The 20,406-nt window shown below is 42.0% G+C and overlaps 1 protein-coding gene across 1 annotated transcript; it reads left to right on the top strand.

Moving 5' to 3' along the window:
- The first annotated feature begins 9,747 nt into the window (after nt 1–9,747).
- Nucleotides 9,748–19,928, top strand: osgn1 (oxidative stress induced growth inhibitor 1). The gene is made up of 8 exons (XM_056606208.1): nt 9,748–9,978; nt 11,147–11,209; nt 13,484–13,620; nt 13,864–14,055; nt 14,935–15,026; nt 16,326–16,522; nt 16,616–16,959; nt 17,274–19,928. Exons 2-8 carry the CDS (start codon nt 11,152–11,154, stop codon nt 17,802–17,804), a joined length of 1,551 nt encoding a protein of 516 aa, XP_056462183.1. The 5' UTR covers nt 9,748–9,978; nt 11,147–11,151; the 3' UTR covers nt 17,805–19,928.
- The last annotated feature ends 478 nt before the right edge of the window (nt 19,929–20,406 follow it).

The raw sequence follows: 20,406 nt of genomic DNA, 5'->3' as shown, positions 1-20,406 counted from the left end.
GGTTCTGTAGAGTGCATTTTACGTCCATAGGGCCAGTTCGCTGAGTAAACCCTCCGCAGGACCAACCATGTAGTCTTAATAGTAAAGTAGCCTAATATTATTAGTTATTAATATATTATATTATTATATCGAGAGATTTACGCGATGTTCAGAAAGTTACAAACAGGATGATTTGGTGAATTGTAATATTTCCAATGTCTTTCTCAATTATATATAAATGTACATTTCTGGAATGGAACAATATATATTTTGTTAAAGAATATTAAACATAATAAAAACTGTAATTATTTGATCTGTTTCTGTTAGGATTTTAGAACGTAGGTATGGCTCTTACATTGTCCTTGAGCTTGTCCTGACTTTTAGTGATGACTGTGGTGATTGATGGACTGCCTAGAGTGTTAAAATCTAATAGTGGCAAGCCAGTAAATCCATGAGGTTATCAGCGAATCCAAACAAATAAGTTATAAATTATCATTGAGTTGTGTTAAGAACCTCCTATGGGAATCTAAACGTGTTTCCTTGCTGACTGAGGGAAGATCAAAGTTATTACATTTTTGCATTTTATATTTGTTTACATTTTAAATTGGTACTGGTACCAATTGGTATTAGTTTTTACTTTTCCTTTTCCATTTCGTTTTAAAAGCGGGTTTGCAAATTAAGTTTATTTTTTAAAAGATGCTTAGTTTAGGTATTTTTTGGTAAAATAGGGTATTTTTCAGTGGCGAGATTAAAAAAGGTCAGCAAATTCTTTGTGCAGCTAGGCCTCCTAAAAATAAAATTAACCTTATCATAACCTTTTTTGGTTAGTTTATTTTTATTGCAGTTAACTAACATCTATTTGATCAACAAATGTTCTTTATTTTGGAAAATAACCTTGAGAATGATCAATAGTCTATCCAACGACCAGTAGCCTACAACAGAAACCTATGCCAGTTTATTGTGCAATGACTTGAAGCTGAGTCACGATGAGTTGATAGCCTATAGAAAAACGTAATTACAAGCTAATAGTGTTGAATATTTAACTAAGCTTATAGAAGCTGACGGTGTAGTTATTTGAAATATTATAATATACCAATGTAAATATGGTTCTATTTTGGCTGAAGAAAGGCATATTATTTCAGAAAAGGTCAGTAGGCTAAATGTTGACTGTTTGATGTGCATTGTTGTGTGTATGCACACAGCTTAGGGTTGGTCATAATTACTCAGATCAAGCACGATTAGTTCTTTGAGATCACAGAGAAAGGAGCTGGGTGTAGTGCATGGTTGTTGGGTTGGCAGAATTGTCCAGGTGTATTGTGGTGTTTCCGGTGAAGGTTCAAGGAGGTTTAAACTAGCTCGTATCACCTCCAAACATAGACACCATCATCATCTGAATGCACAGCATTTAACACCCTCCTTTTCTTTCGTTTGAGTCTTAAGAGTTAAAAGATATGTGTCAAAATAGTTAATGTTGTGGATTGACATTACACTTTAACAAGATAAGAGTGAGAAAGCCGAAGGTTGAAAGATTAAAGACTTGATCATTTGTAAACAAGTAAAAAGAAAACATGGGCTGGTTTTAAAAGAACTTCCATTTGGTTCAGACTCACGGATCATGTTATAGTTCCGAAATGTGTGGATTTCTCCTACATGCACTTACCAATCACAACACCCTGCAGCAGGCCTAGTAATGCAGGCTGTTCCACTGTGTCACCGACTCCAGTTCCCCATTGACTGAACCTACACTTATCCTATTTCTGCAGATTCTCAGTACATTACAACATGATGAATTTACATCTTAAACATGCCGTTATATCAGATGTAGAGTAGTGAGGTACTCTGTGATTGAAATCTACCATCAACTTATTAATTAAACTGATATAAAACAGACATAATGAACCATATGTGCTTATGATTAGGAGTGGGCGATACTGCAAAATTACAAAATCGCCGACATCAATACAGCTACAGATAATTGTATTGTTCAAAGTGGCATGTATTTTCATGCAGGTAAGAGCAGTGTTTCATGATTTATGTGAATGCATCGTCAAAAGCCAGTTCTGAATACATTTTCATGACTAAATGATCATTAAATGGTATGCCAAAGGTTAGCATTCATCGTATAGTGACTGGTATAATAGAATTTCTACCTTCCTCCTGCGAGACATGGGTTCGATTCCCAACTGAAGGATGTATGTAGCAAGCAATTTGCTTTCCCCTGAATAACCAGGACAGTTTATTATTGTGAATCGTCTTTTTAATAAACAAAGTCCACAAAATTATTTGTGGAGAAAAAATCAAAAAAATATCACTTCTACATACACCTGCCACTTCTGCACAGTAGCTGCTACCACCAAACTCCTACATGTGGGCAACTGATTGAGAATATTTTTTTTATGAGAGTAGACGCCACTGTAAGGTTGCATGACTCTTGATCAAATGAGAATTTACCCTTTTCTTGCTTAGAATTTATTTCCCTGACACAGAAGGAAATGCAACCAAAAATATGCACATCAACTTTGGACCACAGAAATGGAACACTCCTGTTTTAGCTAAAATACAAAAGCTTCCTGAATCCGACACTAACAATCAACCGTAGTCTCTTGTCTTCTCTTAAATGACCAAACCTTGAACAAGTATTTTTTGTGTGTACCTATGCAGGGCCATGGTAAGTATGCTTCCTAAAATGTCTCACTTAACAAGTCTGGCAACATTTTGAGGCATCAGTGAGGGATGAAGATATGTTACATATACCCCAATTTAACTGAATACCCTTTTTAAAGGGAAATTCAAGTTTCTTTGAGCAGCATTTTCTAATAATAATTAAAACTGTGAAAAAGACTGATTCACCACCTCCCCCTACCTGAAGAAGCACTTAGGAGCCGCCCATACTCAAAATATATTTTTTATTCTGAGGATTTAATTATAATGGAGTCATTGAACAAATAGCATCCAGCTGCAGCCCTGCAGCCAGGCCTGTGGTGTGGCAGAGGGTCCTGTGATGTGGCAGGTCGTTGTTTTTTTCCAAGTCGGCCCCTAGCTGCCCAAGCCGAGTTTTAACGTAAATTTTTCATGTTGGATTTCAATAGAATAATTAATTATCAAAATAATAATCAATCTAATTAAATAAAAACGTTATCAAACCCTTTTTAATTGCCGAATCATTATGAAATCATTGCATTTTCCATTGAGAATAAAATAAATGTCAGACATCTTGTTTGTTGCTGCGTGACATGGACGCAGGCCAAAAAAATAGGCATAAAAAAAGATATTTTAGAGCAGTTTCGGATGTATGATAAGAAAACAGATGAGCTTAACCCAACCACTGAGCTGGCTGACTTGTTCCTTGTTCCTTATTATTCCATTTGGAAGAGCTGCCAGAATGTGTGCTCTTACACCTAGGGCGCAGATCTCATTACAACCTCGGGATCATAAAAAAACATATTATGTCCTGTCCAGTAAACATATTATTATCTGGAGAGGACATTAATCATATCATCAACGTTTATCAAATGACCTGCGTTAACAGACACACATCCATAAATAGTAGTTTAAAATATATATTAATGAATCCCTTTACTGTAAGGCCATCACTATACATATTTTTCTATTTTACATTGCCACTCATCAACAACAGCAGCAACATTTATCATATGAAAATAGGCGTAAAGCACGCCAATCTTGCAATATGCAATGGTGCAGACCACTGAGCACTCCGATTCTGAGCACCCCCCCCCCTCAGGACCTGCACCCATGTCTTACACAACAGTCCCTATCACATGTCATACAAGATAAGTAGCTCAGGTGTTACGAACCGGAAAACTACATAATGTTGGCAATGATTATCATGTGAAAATATTTTTTCATTATTATCCACCGGGTACGGTTGCAAAGTGGGTAACTGTAAGAGTGACACTGGGTTGGTGCTCTACATACCACACACACAGACGCCCGCACACTTGCACACACACACACACACACACACACACACACACACACACACACACACAGACAAAGAGACAGTTAGGGTTAGACCTCAGACCTCTGCTCAGAGTGTGGATGAGGAACTGGATCCTCATCCAAATTTCAAACAAATCTAAAACATTCTGAAGACTAGTAATACTACAAAAAGTACAAATTACGATGGTAATATAATAATAATAAAAGTAAAATAATTGGAATTGTATACAAGTTTCCAGTCTTCTTTTTATCGCTTCTCAGGCCGATTATGTCACCTGTTAGTCACATGACCAGTCATATCCAGGTAACAGTTCACCTGCTGTCCTACTAATGTGTTTGTGTGTGTGTGTGTGTGTGTGTGTGTGTGTGTGTGTGTGTGTGTGTGTGCGTGTGCGTGTGCGTGTGCGTGTGCGTGCGTGCGTGCGTGCGTGCGTGCGTGTGTGTGTGTGTGTGTGTGTGTGTGTGTGTGTGTGTGTGTGTGTGTGTATGAGTGCATGTGTCAGTGTCTGTTTGTGTTTCAGGGTCAGTAAACCTTTCCACTGAAGAATGGAATACTTGACCCTGCTTCCTGCTTCCTGTAGATGTCTTAGAGGAAGCAATGTCGCATGTGTGTGTTTGTGTTTGTTGGTTTCATGTTTTTCTATCTGACATGATTGTGATGATATTAAATATGAATACTGCACTCACTGGCTTCTTAACCTCATAAAGTGTCATATTTTTCAGCGGGAAGAGGTATGTCAGACCCACCTGACATCACCATCCCTTACATCACATTTATGTTAATATGTAGACAAGGATTATAAGGCCCAATCCCATTTCTACCCCTTACCCCTTCCCTTTACCCCTCCCCCTTGTTTTGAAGGGGTAAGGGGAAGGGGTTAGGGGAAGGGGTAGAAATGCGGTTGGGCCTAACTCTCTCATGCTCCCTCTATCTTGCTCTCTCTTTCTCCATTTTACCGAGTTTATTTGAGTTTATTTGAGTTTATTTGAGTGTTTATTGTCAGCAACCCAATCCCTTGTTTGGTTCTTGCAATAATTACTCTTGTTCCTGATGGGGAATTTCCATCCGCCCATATTCAACTAAACCATCTGCACCTATTTATTTTATTTTTAATATTTTTAATATTAAATCCACAAATAATTAATATGATTGGTCCCAATAGTGTGACACCCAGACCTCTTTCTAATAACACTATATGTTGTATTCATCAACTCATCAAACCTCCTCCTCTGCTTTGCATCAGTCAGGAACAGTTTCCCCTCTAGACACCGTCAGCTGCCCAGATGTCTGCACAGAGGAAACATAAACGGCGGTCAGCTTAGCTAAACCAATTGGCTCGGGAAATATTGACACAAGGCTTCAGACAGCTAAAGCTTTTGTTCTCAACACAGTTCGGTAGTTACCATCAGTATTAATCATAACAAATTAATCATTGCAAATAGCCAGTAACCAGTTAATACAATTTTATGAATACTAGTATTTTAGCAATTATTGTATCTATTTGTAGAGCTATTTATTAGTAGTAGTTAGGGTAGCATAAACCATTTACTATAGTAAAATAAGTAAGATACCAAGTGGTTAAAACCTGCCAGCCACAGATCATGTGCTTGCCTACTTTTCAGAGAGTTTAAGTATTGGAGAACTGTATTCTGTGTATCAGTAACTTCTATGCCAATATGATCACTCTCACCACTGACCTGCTTGTGAGTGGCAGTCGGTCAGAAAGCTAGCTCTCAGAGATAGACAAACCTCCTTCTTCCATTCATCATCCATCCATTCATTCGTCATTCCATTTATTCCTTCATTCATGCAGCTTGTCTACTGGATCAGAAGGAGAGTCCAACTCTCACCTGTTCCTTAGTTCCATCACTGGTTACCTGTCCCTTTTAGAACATAAGATCTATTCATTAGGTTTTATATCACTCCATGGATTAGTCCCTGAATACTGGTCCCAACTATGTCCGCAGACCTACGTCCGGTCACCTTTGACCTGACACCTAGAGCTTGAGACCTACAACCTGAGAAATTACACCTTTGACCTGAGACCTAAGACCTACAACCTGAGATCTACAACCTGAGATCTGAGACCTAATACCTGAGATCTACGACCTGAGATCAACAACCTCAGACCGACAACCTGAGATCTGAGACCTACGACATGAAATCTACATCCTGAGACCTAAGACCTAAAGCCTGAGACCTAAGAACTACAACCTGAGATCTACAACCTGAGGCCAATCTGAGGCCAATGATGAGTCCCACGATAGAGTTCTACCACCTAAGACCTACGGCCTGAGAACTACAAACGCAGTGTTTAGTATTTAGGTCCTCGGCTATAGAACTGAACACATAACAATCTGGAAAATATGTACTTAAGCCACACCTCAGTTTACCTTCCATCTAATCACCTATGGGCTATCTTTGTTTCATTCTTCTCACATAGCTTTGTTATTTTACTCTAATCTATATCTAATGTCTCATTCTTGTTGCGTTGGTTCCCTTGACCAACACTCTGCACAAGGGTGTGTGCGTGTGCATGTGTTTGTGTGTAGGTGCATGTGTGCGTTTATGTGTATGTTTGTGCATGCAATATTAAAATATGTGGTTCTTCCACACCTAGCCATACACTGCTTCTATACACTCCATATGTTAAAAAACTGCTGGGATTACATCATCCTACTTATATAAAAAGCAAATCCCCATAGCAACCATACTCCCTATAAGCAGACGGGGTGAGGGGGGCTGAGGGGGCTGGAAACGGGCTAGAGGTTAGAGAGTTCGCTAACAATATTTTAACTGCCTCATAACGCATGTGAAGCACACGTAGATAAACATTAACGTTTTGCATGTGATAAATCATTCCAAGGGTATGGAATGAAAACCAATGGTCACTGATAATATGAACATCAGATTTGAATGACATTAGAACGATCTCTCTCTCTCTCTCTCTCTCTCAGACTCTTTCTCTCTCTCTAGGAATGCAATGTGTTATCTTAACACATAGGGGCTTTGATCCATCTGTTAGATGTCCCAACACACACACACACATACAAAGGGACCAGCCATTTCATCTCCTCCGTCTCGCCTCTCTCATGACTTGTCATGAGTCAGCAGAAAGAGGAGTCAATGTATTAACAGAACAAAGGACCTTTAGAATCCTCCATATGTCCTGATTATGTTGCTCTGGTTACACAAGAAGCCGCACCTACGCCTATGTAGTGCATATATACATGTGTGACGTTTCAGTTCTCGCCCACCCACATGGTTAACATTTAGCCAAGCCAAGACGGACCAATCACAGGCTGCCGTGGTTCTAGGAGGCGGGTTATACAGTGACAGGCATGCAGCTGTTATTACTCTCTGTTCATCAAGTTTCTTTCACAGAATGTTCCGTTGAGCTCGATATTTAAACCACATGCTACATATGGTATGGCAGCCTGTATCGATGCAGCCATAGTATCCGTTTACGACGTAATAGATGTTATAACAGCAAAAAAACATGAATGTTTACGCACTGTGGGCTAGGGGAGGAGGCACTGTGGCGGCAGCTATGCAGCTTCTGACATGTCTGATCTCTCTAACATCTCTGACATGACAGAAGGGTACACCTGTTCTGCCTGTGATTTATTCCACCTTTCAGATAAACTGTTCTAGCAATGCTTCCCTATGTTATGTTTTAGTCTGTTTCTGTCTGTCAATATATGGCATAAATTGAACTGCTATTGGGCAGAATGCCAAACTCTTCTGAAAGGTACTGAAAATATCTCACAAAATAGACACACAGCCCGCTTCGTACTTCCCTCCATATCCTCTGATTCATGAAGGGTAGACTATTTGAAGGGCTTCACATATACATGTTAATTTGTGTCACATATCATCTCCCCATTACAAACATCACCAGATGTCGCCGAATTATAGACATTTGGAAGACAATGTGCTGACACAACACCAGCCTACCTACACCATGACACACATATAAACACACACACACACCAGAATACATGCAGGCTAGGCTACTGCATCGTGAAACTATGAAAAGTAAAACAAATACAATGTGATGTACATATGATAACCAAAGCGAGGCAAACTATGCAAATACATGAGCAAGAGCAGATGCACACAATACACTGTACAGTTCCCACAACAACACACAACAAGTTCACACACATTTTCTAGTCCTCACCTATACACAATAGTTAACACACATTGTCAAGTCTCCACATGTGCAAAAAACTAGTTTTTAACACAAATTGTCTCGGCACCACATGTGCAAAAGAGTAGTTAACACACATTGTCTAGTCTCCACATGTGCAATAGAGTGGTTATCACACATTGCCTAGTCCCCACATTTACACAAGACTAGTTAACACACATTGTCTATTCCCCACTTTTACACAAGGCTAGTTAACCAACTTTGTCTAGTCCCCACATGTGCATAAGACTAACACACATTATCTAGTCCCCACATGGGCAAAAGAGCAGTTATTCCACCTTGTCTAGGCCTACATGACAAGAGAACAGGTTTACTATATTTTTAACAAAAGCTGTTGAACACTTTTAGTATGCAGAATTGTAAGAGTATAAGATAAGATCACTACCAGGTGGTAAATGAGAGCAGGATGGTAATAAATTAATAATTGTTAAAAAAAATGCTGACACAAGAACGTATAAGAAACAATTTCAGTAGTAGAAATATGAAGTTAAAGTCTGAATTCTGTTCTAATCTGGTTGCCTTGTTGCGTCAGACACATTGCTGCTCAGTGCTCACAGACCCACAAGATTGCTTGTCCTGCCTTGGCCCCCGTAATCTCCTATTGGCTGCTCACTATTTTCCCTAGACCAATGGCGTTAGTTATGCCCCGTTACATCAGCACAACTCGGAATGCAGTAATTTGCTCAATGGAAAAGTCCTTCATAATCATTCTACTGAAGTTTAAGGTCCTCGATAATGAATAGTTAGAAATTTAAAGTATTTGGTGTGACTGGTTAACATATGTTGTTATGTGTTGTCTAAACAGTTGCTCAGTCAGTAAAACTGTTATTATGCATCTCCATCTACTCCCTCTGTCCTCCCTGCAAGTTGTCATTGTCTTACCCCAACCCGAAAGGATCATGGTTCAATCTCCAAGGTCCACCAGTAGGGTCTACCAGTAGGCATCCTGGAGCAAGATGCCCTACCCCTTTCCTGCTACCTAACGACATGTATCTGAATTAAATTGAAGTGGCTTGGGATGAAAGCTAATGTAAGAAGTAATGTAATTTGGGTGTCAGGGTCTTAGCTGGTCAGCTGACCGAGACAGGCTCCTGCATGACGTCTGGAATCATGTGACCCAGGGTCAGTGCTGGGGCTGCTCGTGAAGAGTTGGGTTTTATAAACCATTGACACTGGACACAATAACAGAATCATACAAAAATCGTCTGGAAAATTCCGGGTGTTGGGGGGCGTGGCATAGCGTCAAACTGCTAATTTAAAATCCGCTCTTTCACATAATTAAACAGTCCATTATTACTGTTTAAAATGCAATTGTATCGATTATCAATATCATTAACATTATATGTGTCATTAGCTCATATATTTGTATTTTAATTGTAATATAATTAAATATGTTTATTTTTATATACAGCTCACCCAAACAAGCAATCACACACGATAAACTTTGCTCTACTTATTCTACAAATACGTGATAGGCTTTTTGTGGAATTATTACTTTTTATAAGCTGCGCGCTGCACTGCTAAACGCTTCTCTGCCCAGTGACGTCAGTTCCAAACGTCTCCCATTGGCCAGCAGGGTTGGCTTTATAAAACCGCCTGACAGACGCGTAGCGAAGAAAAAGCAGCCGTGGTGCTCCGCATGTCGACCGGGAAGAGGTTTCTGTACTACCGGCGTTATGCTTGACTGCAGCCCCCTTTGTTCAAGATAACAGGTCGACAGAAAATAAGGAGGTAATATCGCAGGACACAATCTTCCATCCATCCCTCTTGGAAAAGGATTCGACTCGGAAGTACTGATCCCGGCGGCTCTTGTCTCTACACAACTGTGAGTAGACCTCCACACGACCGGGTGTTGAAGTGGTCTTTTCTTATTGTGTGTCCGACCCGGGTGTCTTCCTGTGTGTAGCCGGTATGTAGCATTTAGTTCAGAAGGAGGTTCTGGTTTTTCGCGCGATTCTACGGACTAGCATTGTTCCAGGCCTCGCTACTCCCCGCTGGCCGGTTGCGATAAGCGAGGGTGGTGGGCAGGTGGGTTGGCGGGGGTGTCACAGACCGACGTTCATGGTCTTAGATTAAGGTGGGTCTGAGAGGCACATGGATCGTTCTGGTGTAGGTGGTATTTATGCTACATGTTTGAAATAATGATGACATAATGTATGCGAATACTGCAGCGGATTTTCCGCTACATGCCATTGCGGCAGCACGTTGCAGTTATCCTCTGTGTAGTACGGTCTACTTTAGTCTCTAGAGTCTGACCCGGGTTAAGGTAGACGGGGAAGGGATTCCGTGGTTCTGGGTCAGTGTGTCACCGAACTGACCCCGTGTCGTTGGAAGAATCTTCTAGACGAGATAAATAAACAAAGCGTCTTCCGTTGTTGATAGTCAGGCATAACAACCTTGGCGTCTCAAGGTTTAAAGCAGATACAGTTGCATGTACAAGTGTGCGAGTACTTATGCTTTGAAGTTGACTACTGCAATGTACTGTTATATCAGTCTGTAGTGGCGCATGCGTGTTGATACGTCTGTGTCCCCATTTTACCTGATTCCCCCCTTGGGATACATTACCAAACTTCCACGCCTGAAGAATTTGATCATCATCCTCATAGACTAATAATAATCATATTATGGCATATTATGTATACACTATATAACATATTTCAGCTATGATGTCATGATTTGGGATATGTTATCCTGCCCAAATAAATAATGGAGAACATGCACGTCACTATTACATATGAATGAATGTACCTATTTTTTTCTATTATTACTTGATAAAAGCCACTAACTGAGATGTCTCTTTCAAAATTTAATTTATCTTAACTCAAAAACAGCTTTATTGGTATGGTTACATTTTAAATCGTCAAAGCAGTTAAACAAAGGAAAAATAATAAGTGCTGTTAGAATGTAAAAAAGTGAATCTAAAGTACAGTATACAATTATGGTGTATTGGTCTGGATGGGAGTGAGTTAACCAAACCAATCCTCTCCCTTCAGGCAACATGGCTCTGTGTGATAAAGACATTGTTCCTGGCGAGGTTCTCCCTGTGGTTGTTATTGGTAAGCATACAGACACATGCACCACACGCAGTATCCAGGGTTTAATGTGGTATTAAAGAACAGTTGGCTTTGTGGTTTAGGAGCAGTTGCTGATTTATATTACCCACCCAACCGCTATTAACATCAGTAAATGTGCTAAAATACTTCTTGATAAACGTACTAACAAAAAAAAATACATCTTGATCATATTTGTCTATTGCTATTACAGTACTTGCTTGGTAGTCGAGCAGGGAGTATAATGGGATGGTCATTACCATGACGATCCCCTTCTGATCCTGCAACCACAGCATGACTCGGCACTTCCAGCTGACCCACATCTCACTTGCAATCACTCACCCATTCACTCTCTCATATGTAGTTCTTAGGTTTTATTTTACCTGCTCCTCATATTGTATTACACACACAGACAGACACGTACAGACTAGGAGTGTAACGGTACCTCGGGTTTGTAGTCACTGGACGGTACGGTTCATAGTTAAGGGGAAAATAAAAAAAACTGCTTGTTTGTCAACAACGGAGAATGGCCGTAGATCAGCATCAATGAAAACACCAATAAACCAGGTTATGGCATTTACATTTCTGAATTCCCAGACGGGTTGAAATAGAGTCGTGAGCTGGGTTTGCACAGCTCGTTTTTTTTTCACAGCAACGGTGATAGTATCACCCGGATGGTGCCTTTTCAATTGCGTTTGCGTGTTAAAGTGCTGTGCGTAGACACGGCGAGCCCTCTACGTAGCCGGAGAGCCTGTTGGAGACCCTCTCCGTAGCTTGTATTTCGTATCCGACATCCAGACGGAGAGCTGCTGAGGGGTCTCCGTAGTTACGGAGTCGGAGTAGTATACTTTGGTTAACGTTCCGGGGAAAACAAGCCTTTACCTTCGCCATATTAACGCTATGTACGCCACATTTATGCACCGCGGCCCACCTCTGTAACCGCACCGAAGTGCCTGCACCGTGATGGTTCAGTACAAATACGAGTATCGACAAACATGCGCACGCACACACACAGACACACACACAGAGAGAGAGAGAGAGATACACAGAGAGATACACAGACACACACAGACAGAGAGATACACACACACACAGACAGAGAGATACACAGACACACACAGACAGAAATACACAGACACACACAGACGGAGAGATACACAGACACACACAGACAGAGAGATACACAGACACACACAGACACACACAGACAGAGAGATACACAGACACACACAGACGGAGAGATACACAGACACACACAGACAGAGAGATACACAGACACACAGAGAGAGAGAGAGAGATACAGATACACCATCAGAGAATAGTACTGGAATCACCACTAGAGTAAAAGTGCTACCGTACTTCTTATTAAACATACTTGCAAGTCAATTCAATTTTATTCGTATAGCCCTTAATCACTATTACAGTCTGAAAGGGATTAACAGGCCAAATATAATGATCAAATTTGACTGTAAACACATTCTATCCTGTGTCAAGTGCAGGACTTTGGTACTACAGTAACTGTTAATCAAGCAGGGAGCATAATGGGCTGGTTATTAAATGACGATCCCCTTCTGATTCTGCAACCACAGCATGACTCGGCACTTCCAAAATTCTTGTTGAAACTTCCCGGTTGTTTTGTTGCAGCTCCATAGCAACTACATGATTTCCCTAGCAACCAGTAACCACAAGCAGTCTAGCAGGAACCAGTGTTTCCCCCAGAAAATTTCTTAGTCAAGGTCATGAGGGGTTCGGTGAGGGTTTCAGTTCATAATAATATATACAACCACCCGTTGCCGCCTTTTCAATTCCATTCAAAAAGCTTTATGGCATGACTGTTGTTTTGAACAGTATTACCGATGCATTATTTGACTTTATTTTTTGTACTTGATGGAAGTATGTTTTCTTTCCCTATGAGATTTTTGTAATTTGTTATTGCATAATAAATGAATATTGTTTGGGTTTATGCATCGGTAGACAAGGCCCTATTGTTGATAAGGCGGCCGCCTTAAACATACAGTGCTGGGGGAAACAATGGGAACCAAGGCCTAAAAAAAAAAAAAAAGTTTGGTTCCTGTTGGTTGTCAGTTGAGGTCAATGATGGGTAGGTTGTTTTCATTTAAAAACGAGAAAATTCGCTCATCCTTGTATAGAATTAAGAGGTTCTGTACCAATACGTAATTTGGGTCGCACATAAATTGACAGGGTCGGTCGGAAACCGGAACCAAACAAAACAATTTTTTAGGCCCAATCATGACCCCTCTCTCTTTGATTGTTGCCTAGGTAATGGTCCGTCTGGGATCTGTCTGTCCTACCTGCTGTCCGGTTACGCCCCCTACCTGCAGAGAGACGCTTGGCACCCTAACCCACTGCTGAGCAGCAAGCTTGGGGAGAACACAAACAAATCTCTACTGGAGCAGGTACACACACACACACACACACACACACACACACACACACACACACACACACACACACACACACACACACACACACACACACACACACACACACACACACACACACACACACACACACACACACACACACACACACACACACACACACTACGTATGCCTACTGGATTGGGTATTGACACACAAGTTTCAGACATTTATGTTTGTATTGCTACACCGTCAGTACAGCTTTGTCATTTCCCCCAGGACCTGGAGTATCTGTGTGAGGGGTTGGAGGGTCGGTCGACCAATCCCGTGGCTGTGCTCTTCGATTCACTGCTTCTCCCCGACAGCGACTTCGGGTTGGACCATGCGTCCCCATTGTCGTGGCGATACGAGCCGGAGCGTGCTACTCCCCACTTGGTGCTGGGGAGGGGTCCGCCAGGAGGGGCGTGGCATGTAAGTACTCGGGGGCGGGGCTTAGGTAACGCCTGAAACCCTTAGTTAAGGAGGGTCCTTTTATGGCGCGTTTCCACTGCAGGGTGCGGAACGGATCGGATCGCAAAGGTGCGGGTCGGGTCGCGTTTCCACCGCCAAAAGTGTGCGTGACCCGGACTTTGCCGTACCCGTTCCGGCCCCTTTCTCGGGACTCCTCCGTTGGGGTACCGAAAACGAGACGAGACGCCTGAAAGGGTCCCGGGATTTTCTAGCTACACACCCCCTCCGTTGATTGGTCGACAGAATCATCACTTCCGGGTGGTGCGGGAATAAAAACAAACAAACAGTAGCCTCGAGGTATTATTCTTTACAATTAACATGTCGCGTAAAACGCTTGCTTGGGCGAACAAGGAGGTGGAGACGTTCGTCTGCATTCTTGGGGAGGAAGACGTTGTTTGCGATGTTTACGTAGCTGCCGCGGCGATCGACATCCGGCCTACCACAAAGGGTACTCTCGGCAGTGGAAACGCGACCTCGGAACTGAGCTGGGCTATACCGCCCCCTCCCTACCGCACCTTAGCGATCCGATCCGTTCCGCACCCTGCAGTGGAAACGCGGCATTAGGGTCACTTGGTTAAGGGGGGTTACTGATGGAACTTTAGTTGAAGACCCTTAATAAGGTGGCAATCTCTGAGATTTTTCCCTTTTTAAATAATTATTTACCTCACTTTCTATCACACAGCCCAATGGGGATTAGACTATGGCTATGGAATTCCCTTACATTGGCAGGTTTATGAATGTTATGAAATATAATAAAAGCAAGGCATATTCTACCTATTTTATGAGTGTTTTGTGTGTTTAATGTGACTGTATTTGTGTGTATTTAAATGTGTTCTACAGGCCATGGAAGGCTCCATGCTCACTCTTAGCCTGGCTAACTGGATGGAGCTACCTGGACTCAAACTGAAGGAATGGCTGAGAGAGAAACGCAGGTCAGTTTCTCAGTATCTGTCAGTCTCTCCGCCTGGCCTTCTGTCTGTCTGTGTTTCTTTCTTTTCTTTCTTTAAATTCATTTTAAAGTGCTTTACGGACCGTGGCTACTTAATTAACCTGTGCCAAAGCACACAACAAATGATTAGCAATGGTTTCTCTACGTTGTCCTTGTTGGTTCGCTATGGTGTTCTTGGTAGTTGCTGGGCTGTTCTTGGTGGTTTCTACAGTGTTTTGGGGGATACACCCCAGGTGTGGGAAAAAAACACACCTTGAAGCAGAAGGGAAGCGAGCTCCCATCCATGGAAAAAAATAAGAGAAGCGAGGCCCCTTCTGCAAGACATAAAAAAGACGTGCAACATTGGCTAATCCGTACAATCTATTGCTTTGTATCCAATGTCAGCAGTTGTTTGCTGACCAGTCTAGATTCTAGAATAAACTTTGCGAGCATTTAATTCCTTTACTGGCCAAGAGTTGTCTCAAGCGGTGGAAAGCAACACAAAGGTTAACTCTTGCTTTGCTTTTACTTCTACCATTTCTTTTCGCAATTGACAGAATAGTCCTCTTGGCAGTGCTACTCTCATCGCTCTTGTTGGACTGAGGGAAGAATGGACGCTGAAGTGACGTTGACCTCTTGTGATACAAAGTGGTATTACAAGACGTTATGAGCTTGTGCTATGTGGGCTAGCTAATAAATTAAATAAATATATCTGCAACACAATGCATAGAAATCTTTGACATTACATCCAAACTGTTAGTTAATTTTCAGTAGTTATCTTAAAACATTATACCTTTTAGTTATCTAAAGTATATAACGCATAGTTATTATAAACACCATGGCTAAGAAAATGGAGATGATTAATGACTGTGAGGAGCTTAACATTTGATGTATAGTATGTCTATTGGGTCTAAATATTGTTAGTAAAGAGGCGGTTTATAGATATTGATATTATACGGTGTGTACACTAACAAATCTTGAACACTGGGAGACATCCCAGATGTGTGTATGTAGGATTAATTTTAAGTTTAAATGCATAGTACCATGACTACGTCAGTCTGTTGTATGGTAATATATTGTATAAAGTTTGAATTATTTTAGCCTAAAGTATTAGGGGCAGTTGAGTTGTGACATTTTTGGAAAAGTATAAATAATAGCCAAAGTATAATGGGAGTTGAAAATAGGACTAATAATACGGTTATGAAAAGTAAAAAAAATTACAAGATATAACTAACTGAAGCAATCTAAAAATCTATGGTTATGGGTACTTGTATTGATCTTTAATTTATTCCGTCCTCCTCAGGAACTTGCGGAACGACCGGGCCACCCCGGCAGAGATAGCGTCCTACTACCAACACTACGTTACCCAGATGTCCCTGGGGCAGAGCTTCGCCTGTGGGACCACTGTTACCGCCTTGACCTGGCAGCCCGGACGGGAGGGGGAGGAGCCTTGCTGGAGAGTGACGGGACAGCAGCGGAGTGAGGGGGAGGAGCTGGAAGGTGTGTGTGACTGTGTGACTGTGTGACTGTGTGACTGTGTGACTCTGTATGTGTGTGAATTACATTGTTCTTTTACTTTCAACTCCCTCCTAGATGGCCACACCCTACGGCAGGACGTGCCGTTCTCCATCTCTGCCCAGAACGTCGTCTTGGCAACCGGGACCCACGACATCCCAGCCCGGCTGGAGGTGGAGGGCGAGACTCTGCCCTACGTCTGCCACTCCTTCTGGGAACTGGAGGCCGCCATCTCCCGGGGGGAGCTCAGCCAATCCAGTGACCCAATCCTGGTGGTGGGGGCGGGGCTTACTGCAGCTGACGCAGTATTGGCCGCCCACCACCTGAACACTCCTGTCTATCACGCCTTCAGACGCTCTGTCACTGATCCCGGGCTCATCTTCAACCAGCTGCCCAAACTACTCTACCCTGAATACCACAAGGTTAACATAATACATTTCCCAGAATACCACATAGTGGGCAACCTTCATTTCCCAGAATACTAGGTTAGCCAACTATAATTACCCAGAATACTACAAGGTATGCAAACGACATAACCCTGAAACCTGGGCTTGTTGGGATACATTTCACTACTTCCCCTGATTTGCATGCCAAGTCAAGTCATAAGTCACGTGAAACCTTTTTTTATTGATTATTTTGGTTGATATTGGTTGGCACATGTTGCACCAAGTCCATTAATGACCTACAAAGCCTCGGTAAGGTTTACATATTATTAACCAGATGTATTCTTCCTCAGGTTCACCAGATGATGAGCCAGCAGCAGCACAGCTCCAGCCCCCAGGCTCCGACCACGGCCCTTGGCCCTTCTGGCTCCGCCCCCTACACAGGGTACCTTAGCTTTCCTCGCCACCGCGTGGTCGCCTTCCGTCCTGACAGGAAGTGCGTGCTGGAGTCGGACTCCGGCCAGCGCAGCGTGCTGCAAGTCTCCATGGCACTGGTGCTCATTGGCTCACACCCAAACCTCAGCTTCCTGCCCGAAGGCGGCCGATCACTGAGCCTCGACCCCGACCAGCCAATCAGCTGCCGGCGGAACCCGCTGGAGGTGGACCCCTTCACGCACCAGGTGGTTGGGGCCGAGGGTCCGGGCCTATATGCCATGGGACCCCTGGTGGGGGAGAACTTTGTCCGCTTCCTGAAGGGCGGGGCTCTTGCCATCGCCAGCGACCTGTCCCGGAAACAGAGGGGGGAGGGGAGTGGGGCTGAATTGTCTGAAAGTTGTAGGGACGGACATGTTGAGGACAGACAGACCGAGACCTGTGTCTCCTAGCTCGGACCAAACTCGTGAATTCTCACCTCATTTCCCCAAGATTCCCTTCTCAGTGTGTTTAGGGCTGACCAGTTTCACCAGCAGACGCTTAGTGCTCTGAACTGGTCCCTATCCAACCTGTTTGGTACGGCTGAAAGAGAGAGGGAGAGTTGGCTCGAGAGACTGAGCCAGGGAGAGACCAAGACCCAGAAAGAGAGAGGGAAAACTAAACAGAATTATGTGGTACTTTGTACACATTTATTTTTTCCTATATTTTCTGAAATCAAGGCAAGGCATACTACGTGGTTTTCCATATGCTAGAGGGACTCGAGGGTTAGCTAACTTCTCTGTCAGCTAAGGTAAACAGATAATCTATTGCACTTTAACCTTGTAGACTCTGAACTAGCCGAGGACCGACACGAGAAGAAAAAATAAAACCGAGAGAGGGAGCGAAAAAGAAAAGAGGGGACCTGGAAGCCGGTATATTCTCCACCTTCTTCTGCCAGCTTTGGTTCAAATCCAAAAGTGCATTCATCCATGCATTCATCCATGCATGCATTCATTCATCCATCCATTCGTCCAGCGCCTTGGTGTTGGAGAATGTGTTGTTGAAGAAAGCCATTTAATGACCTTAACCACCTCATGGTTTTACACGTGTCGCGTTTCAAAAGCATGTTTTTAGTATGATTTATATTTTTCTATTCATGTTTGAGGGGTGTGTCAGCTGTCTAAAGCCTATCCTGAGATTTATATATATATATATTCAGAATTATAGGGAGTTATTTAAAAGAGAACCTGTATAAAATTACCGGAATAATGTTATTTTGTTAAAAACCCTCAATTGAGCTAGCCCCCTATTTTAAATAATAATAATAATAATAATAATAATTAATTGCAATGATGATAATAGCGGACCTGTTCCTTTCTGTTGAAACAAAGATATTTGGTTCGGCTATGAGGTATGGTATGTTGCACAGACCAGTTGAAGATCCTGTAACCAATACTATGGAGCCAGGATCTAGACCTCCATCTTGATTTCCCATCTCTAAGATGTTAGAATAACTCTGATCCAGGGCCATTGGTTGACTGGACAGGTCTTTATTTGGTGTATTATATCACCTTATATTCCGAGCCTACTGGGTTAAACAACATATAAAACATCTCACAAGTTGATCTCATGACCATGTATTGATCATCTGGACCTGATGTTTGAGGATCTTGAGTGAATTATGTGCTGAGATGATGTCATTCGTAGCCTTTCTTTTAATTCAGTTATCTGGAAACATTTGGTGCCTTATGGCCAGCATTGGTCGCCACTAAATGTAGTTTTCAGGTGCTTATCTCCCATAATGCATTCGATATGTAAGTGTGTAGAAAATGTAGTTTAGGTAAAGGTTTGGAAGTGTTTTAGACATGCCATTTGTTGTTTAGATTTTAAGTTTGGGTGTTGCAATAGAGAAGTTGAATTAGGTATTGGGATACAAATGACCGAAGTTTAGGTATAAGGTTAGAATGCTTGTTTTAGGTATTAAGTTAGAGATGCTTAGATTTGGTACTAGGTGATTTTAGCGTAGGCAACGGGTTAATACCTGGAGAAAGCAATGTATCATGAGACTCAAGATCAGTAGAGTGATCTGGTGATCCCTTCCAGCCTTTTTAATAAATAATAATTATTCAAAATAATGACTAATATAGGCTACCCATTAAACTGAACCAGCCAGCAGGAGGCACAAGCGCCGGCTCGCCGAGCGGTCACGTGTCGTCGTGTTTGAGTCCCTACACAGATGCGATTCTAAACCGGCAATTTTTCCATTTGAAACACTACTTCAATGTCTCCCTGCTCTGTTGAAGTTCTCTCATGCTTCTGTTGTAAAGTTGGTTATTTTAAGTAAATAACGTCAAATCGACGTCCTAAATGCAATACAAACTTTTGTATCATTCTATCTTTTATAAAGACTTTAAAATAAACTGACACCTTCTGTTCATGTGTGGTGATTTCTGTGAACATTTGAACGTAGCCTACGTTAATTAACTAATTGCACTTCAATAAAACATTTTTACTAGTACTAGCTAATAATTAATAAACTATGAAAGCTAAATTTCAGCTTTATTGGAACGGAACGGGACTATTAAACCTTTTGCTTTGCCAAGCCGTTTAAACTTTGAAAAAGGAAAAATAACTATCGAAATCCTAAAGTACACGGTCAAGTCGTGCGGATAAAAATGCCTTAGTAACCCGAGGCCGTCATTCCTCGTGACTGCCGCTAGAGGTCAGCCTCTTCTCTTCCCACCAGGGTCGGACGTTGAGTACATAATGCGCTCTACTCTTCTTTATAAACGGATAATGTTCCATGATTATGTAACTGGGTTAGCAGCAGCATACCTACTTGATACCTGACGTTACCCCAGACTTGAACAACCATGACGAGACTGAATCATGAGAGGAGGGCTGGATAAATTAAATATATATATACTTCCAAGCTCGTTGAGCAATTTTCGGATATTTTTGGACTTTTTATTCGTGATATTCTCTGAACACAATCACTCCAGAATATTGATTACATATTTACATATTGCCTACATGCTGTTTTGAAGGCCTATTCATTTGTGTGGTTGTGTAGAG

The sequence above is a fragment of the Gadus chalcogrammus genome, chromosome 13 (genome assembly GCF_026213295.1).
Source record: "Gadus chalcogrammus isolate NIFS_2021 chromosome 13, NIFS_Gcha_1.0, whole genome shotgun sequence".
Classification (NCBI taxonomy): domain Eukaryota; kingdom Metazoa; phylum Chordata; class Actinopteri; order Gadiformes; family Gadidae; genus Gadus; species Gadus chalcogrammus.
This window is presented reverse-complemented; position numbering and strand designations above follow the sequence as displayed.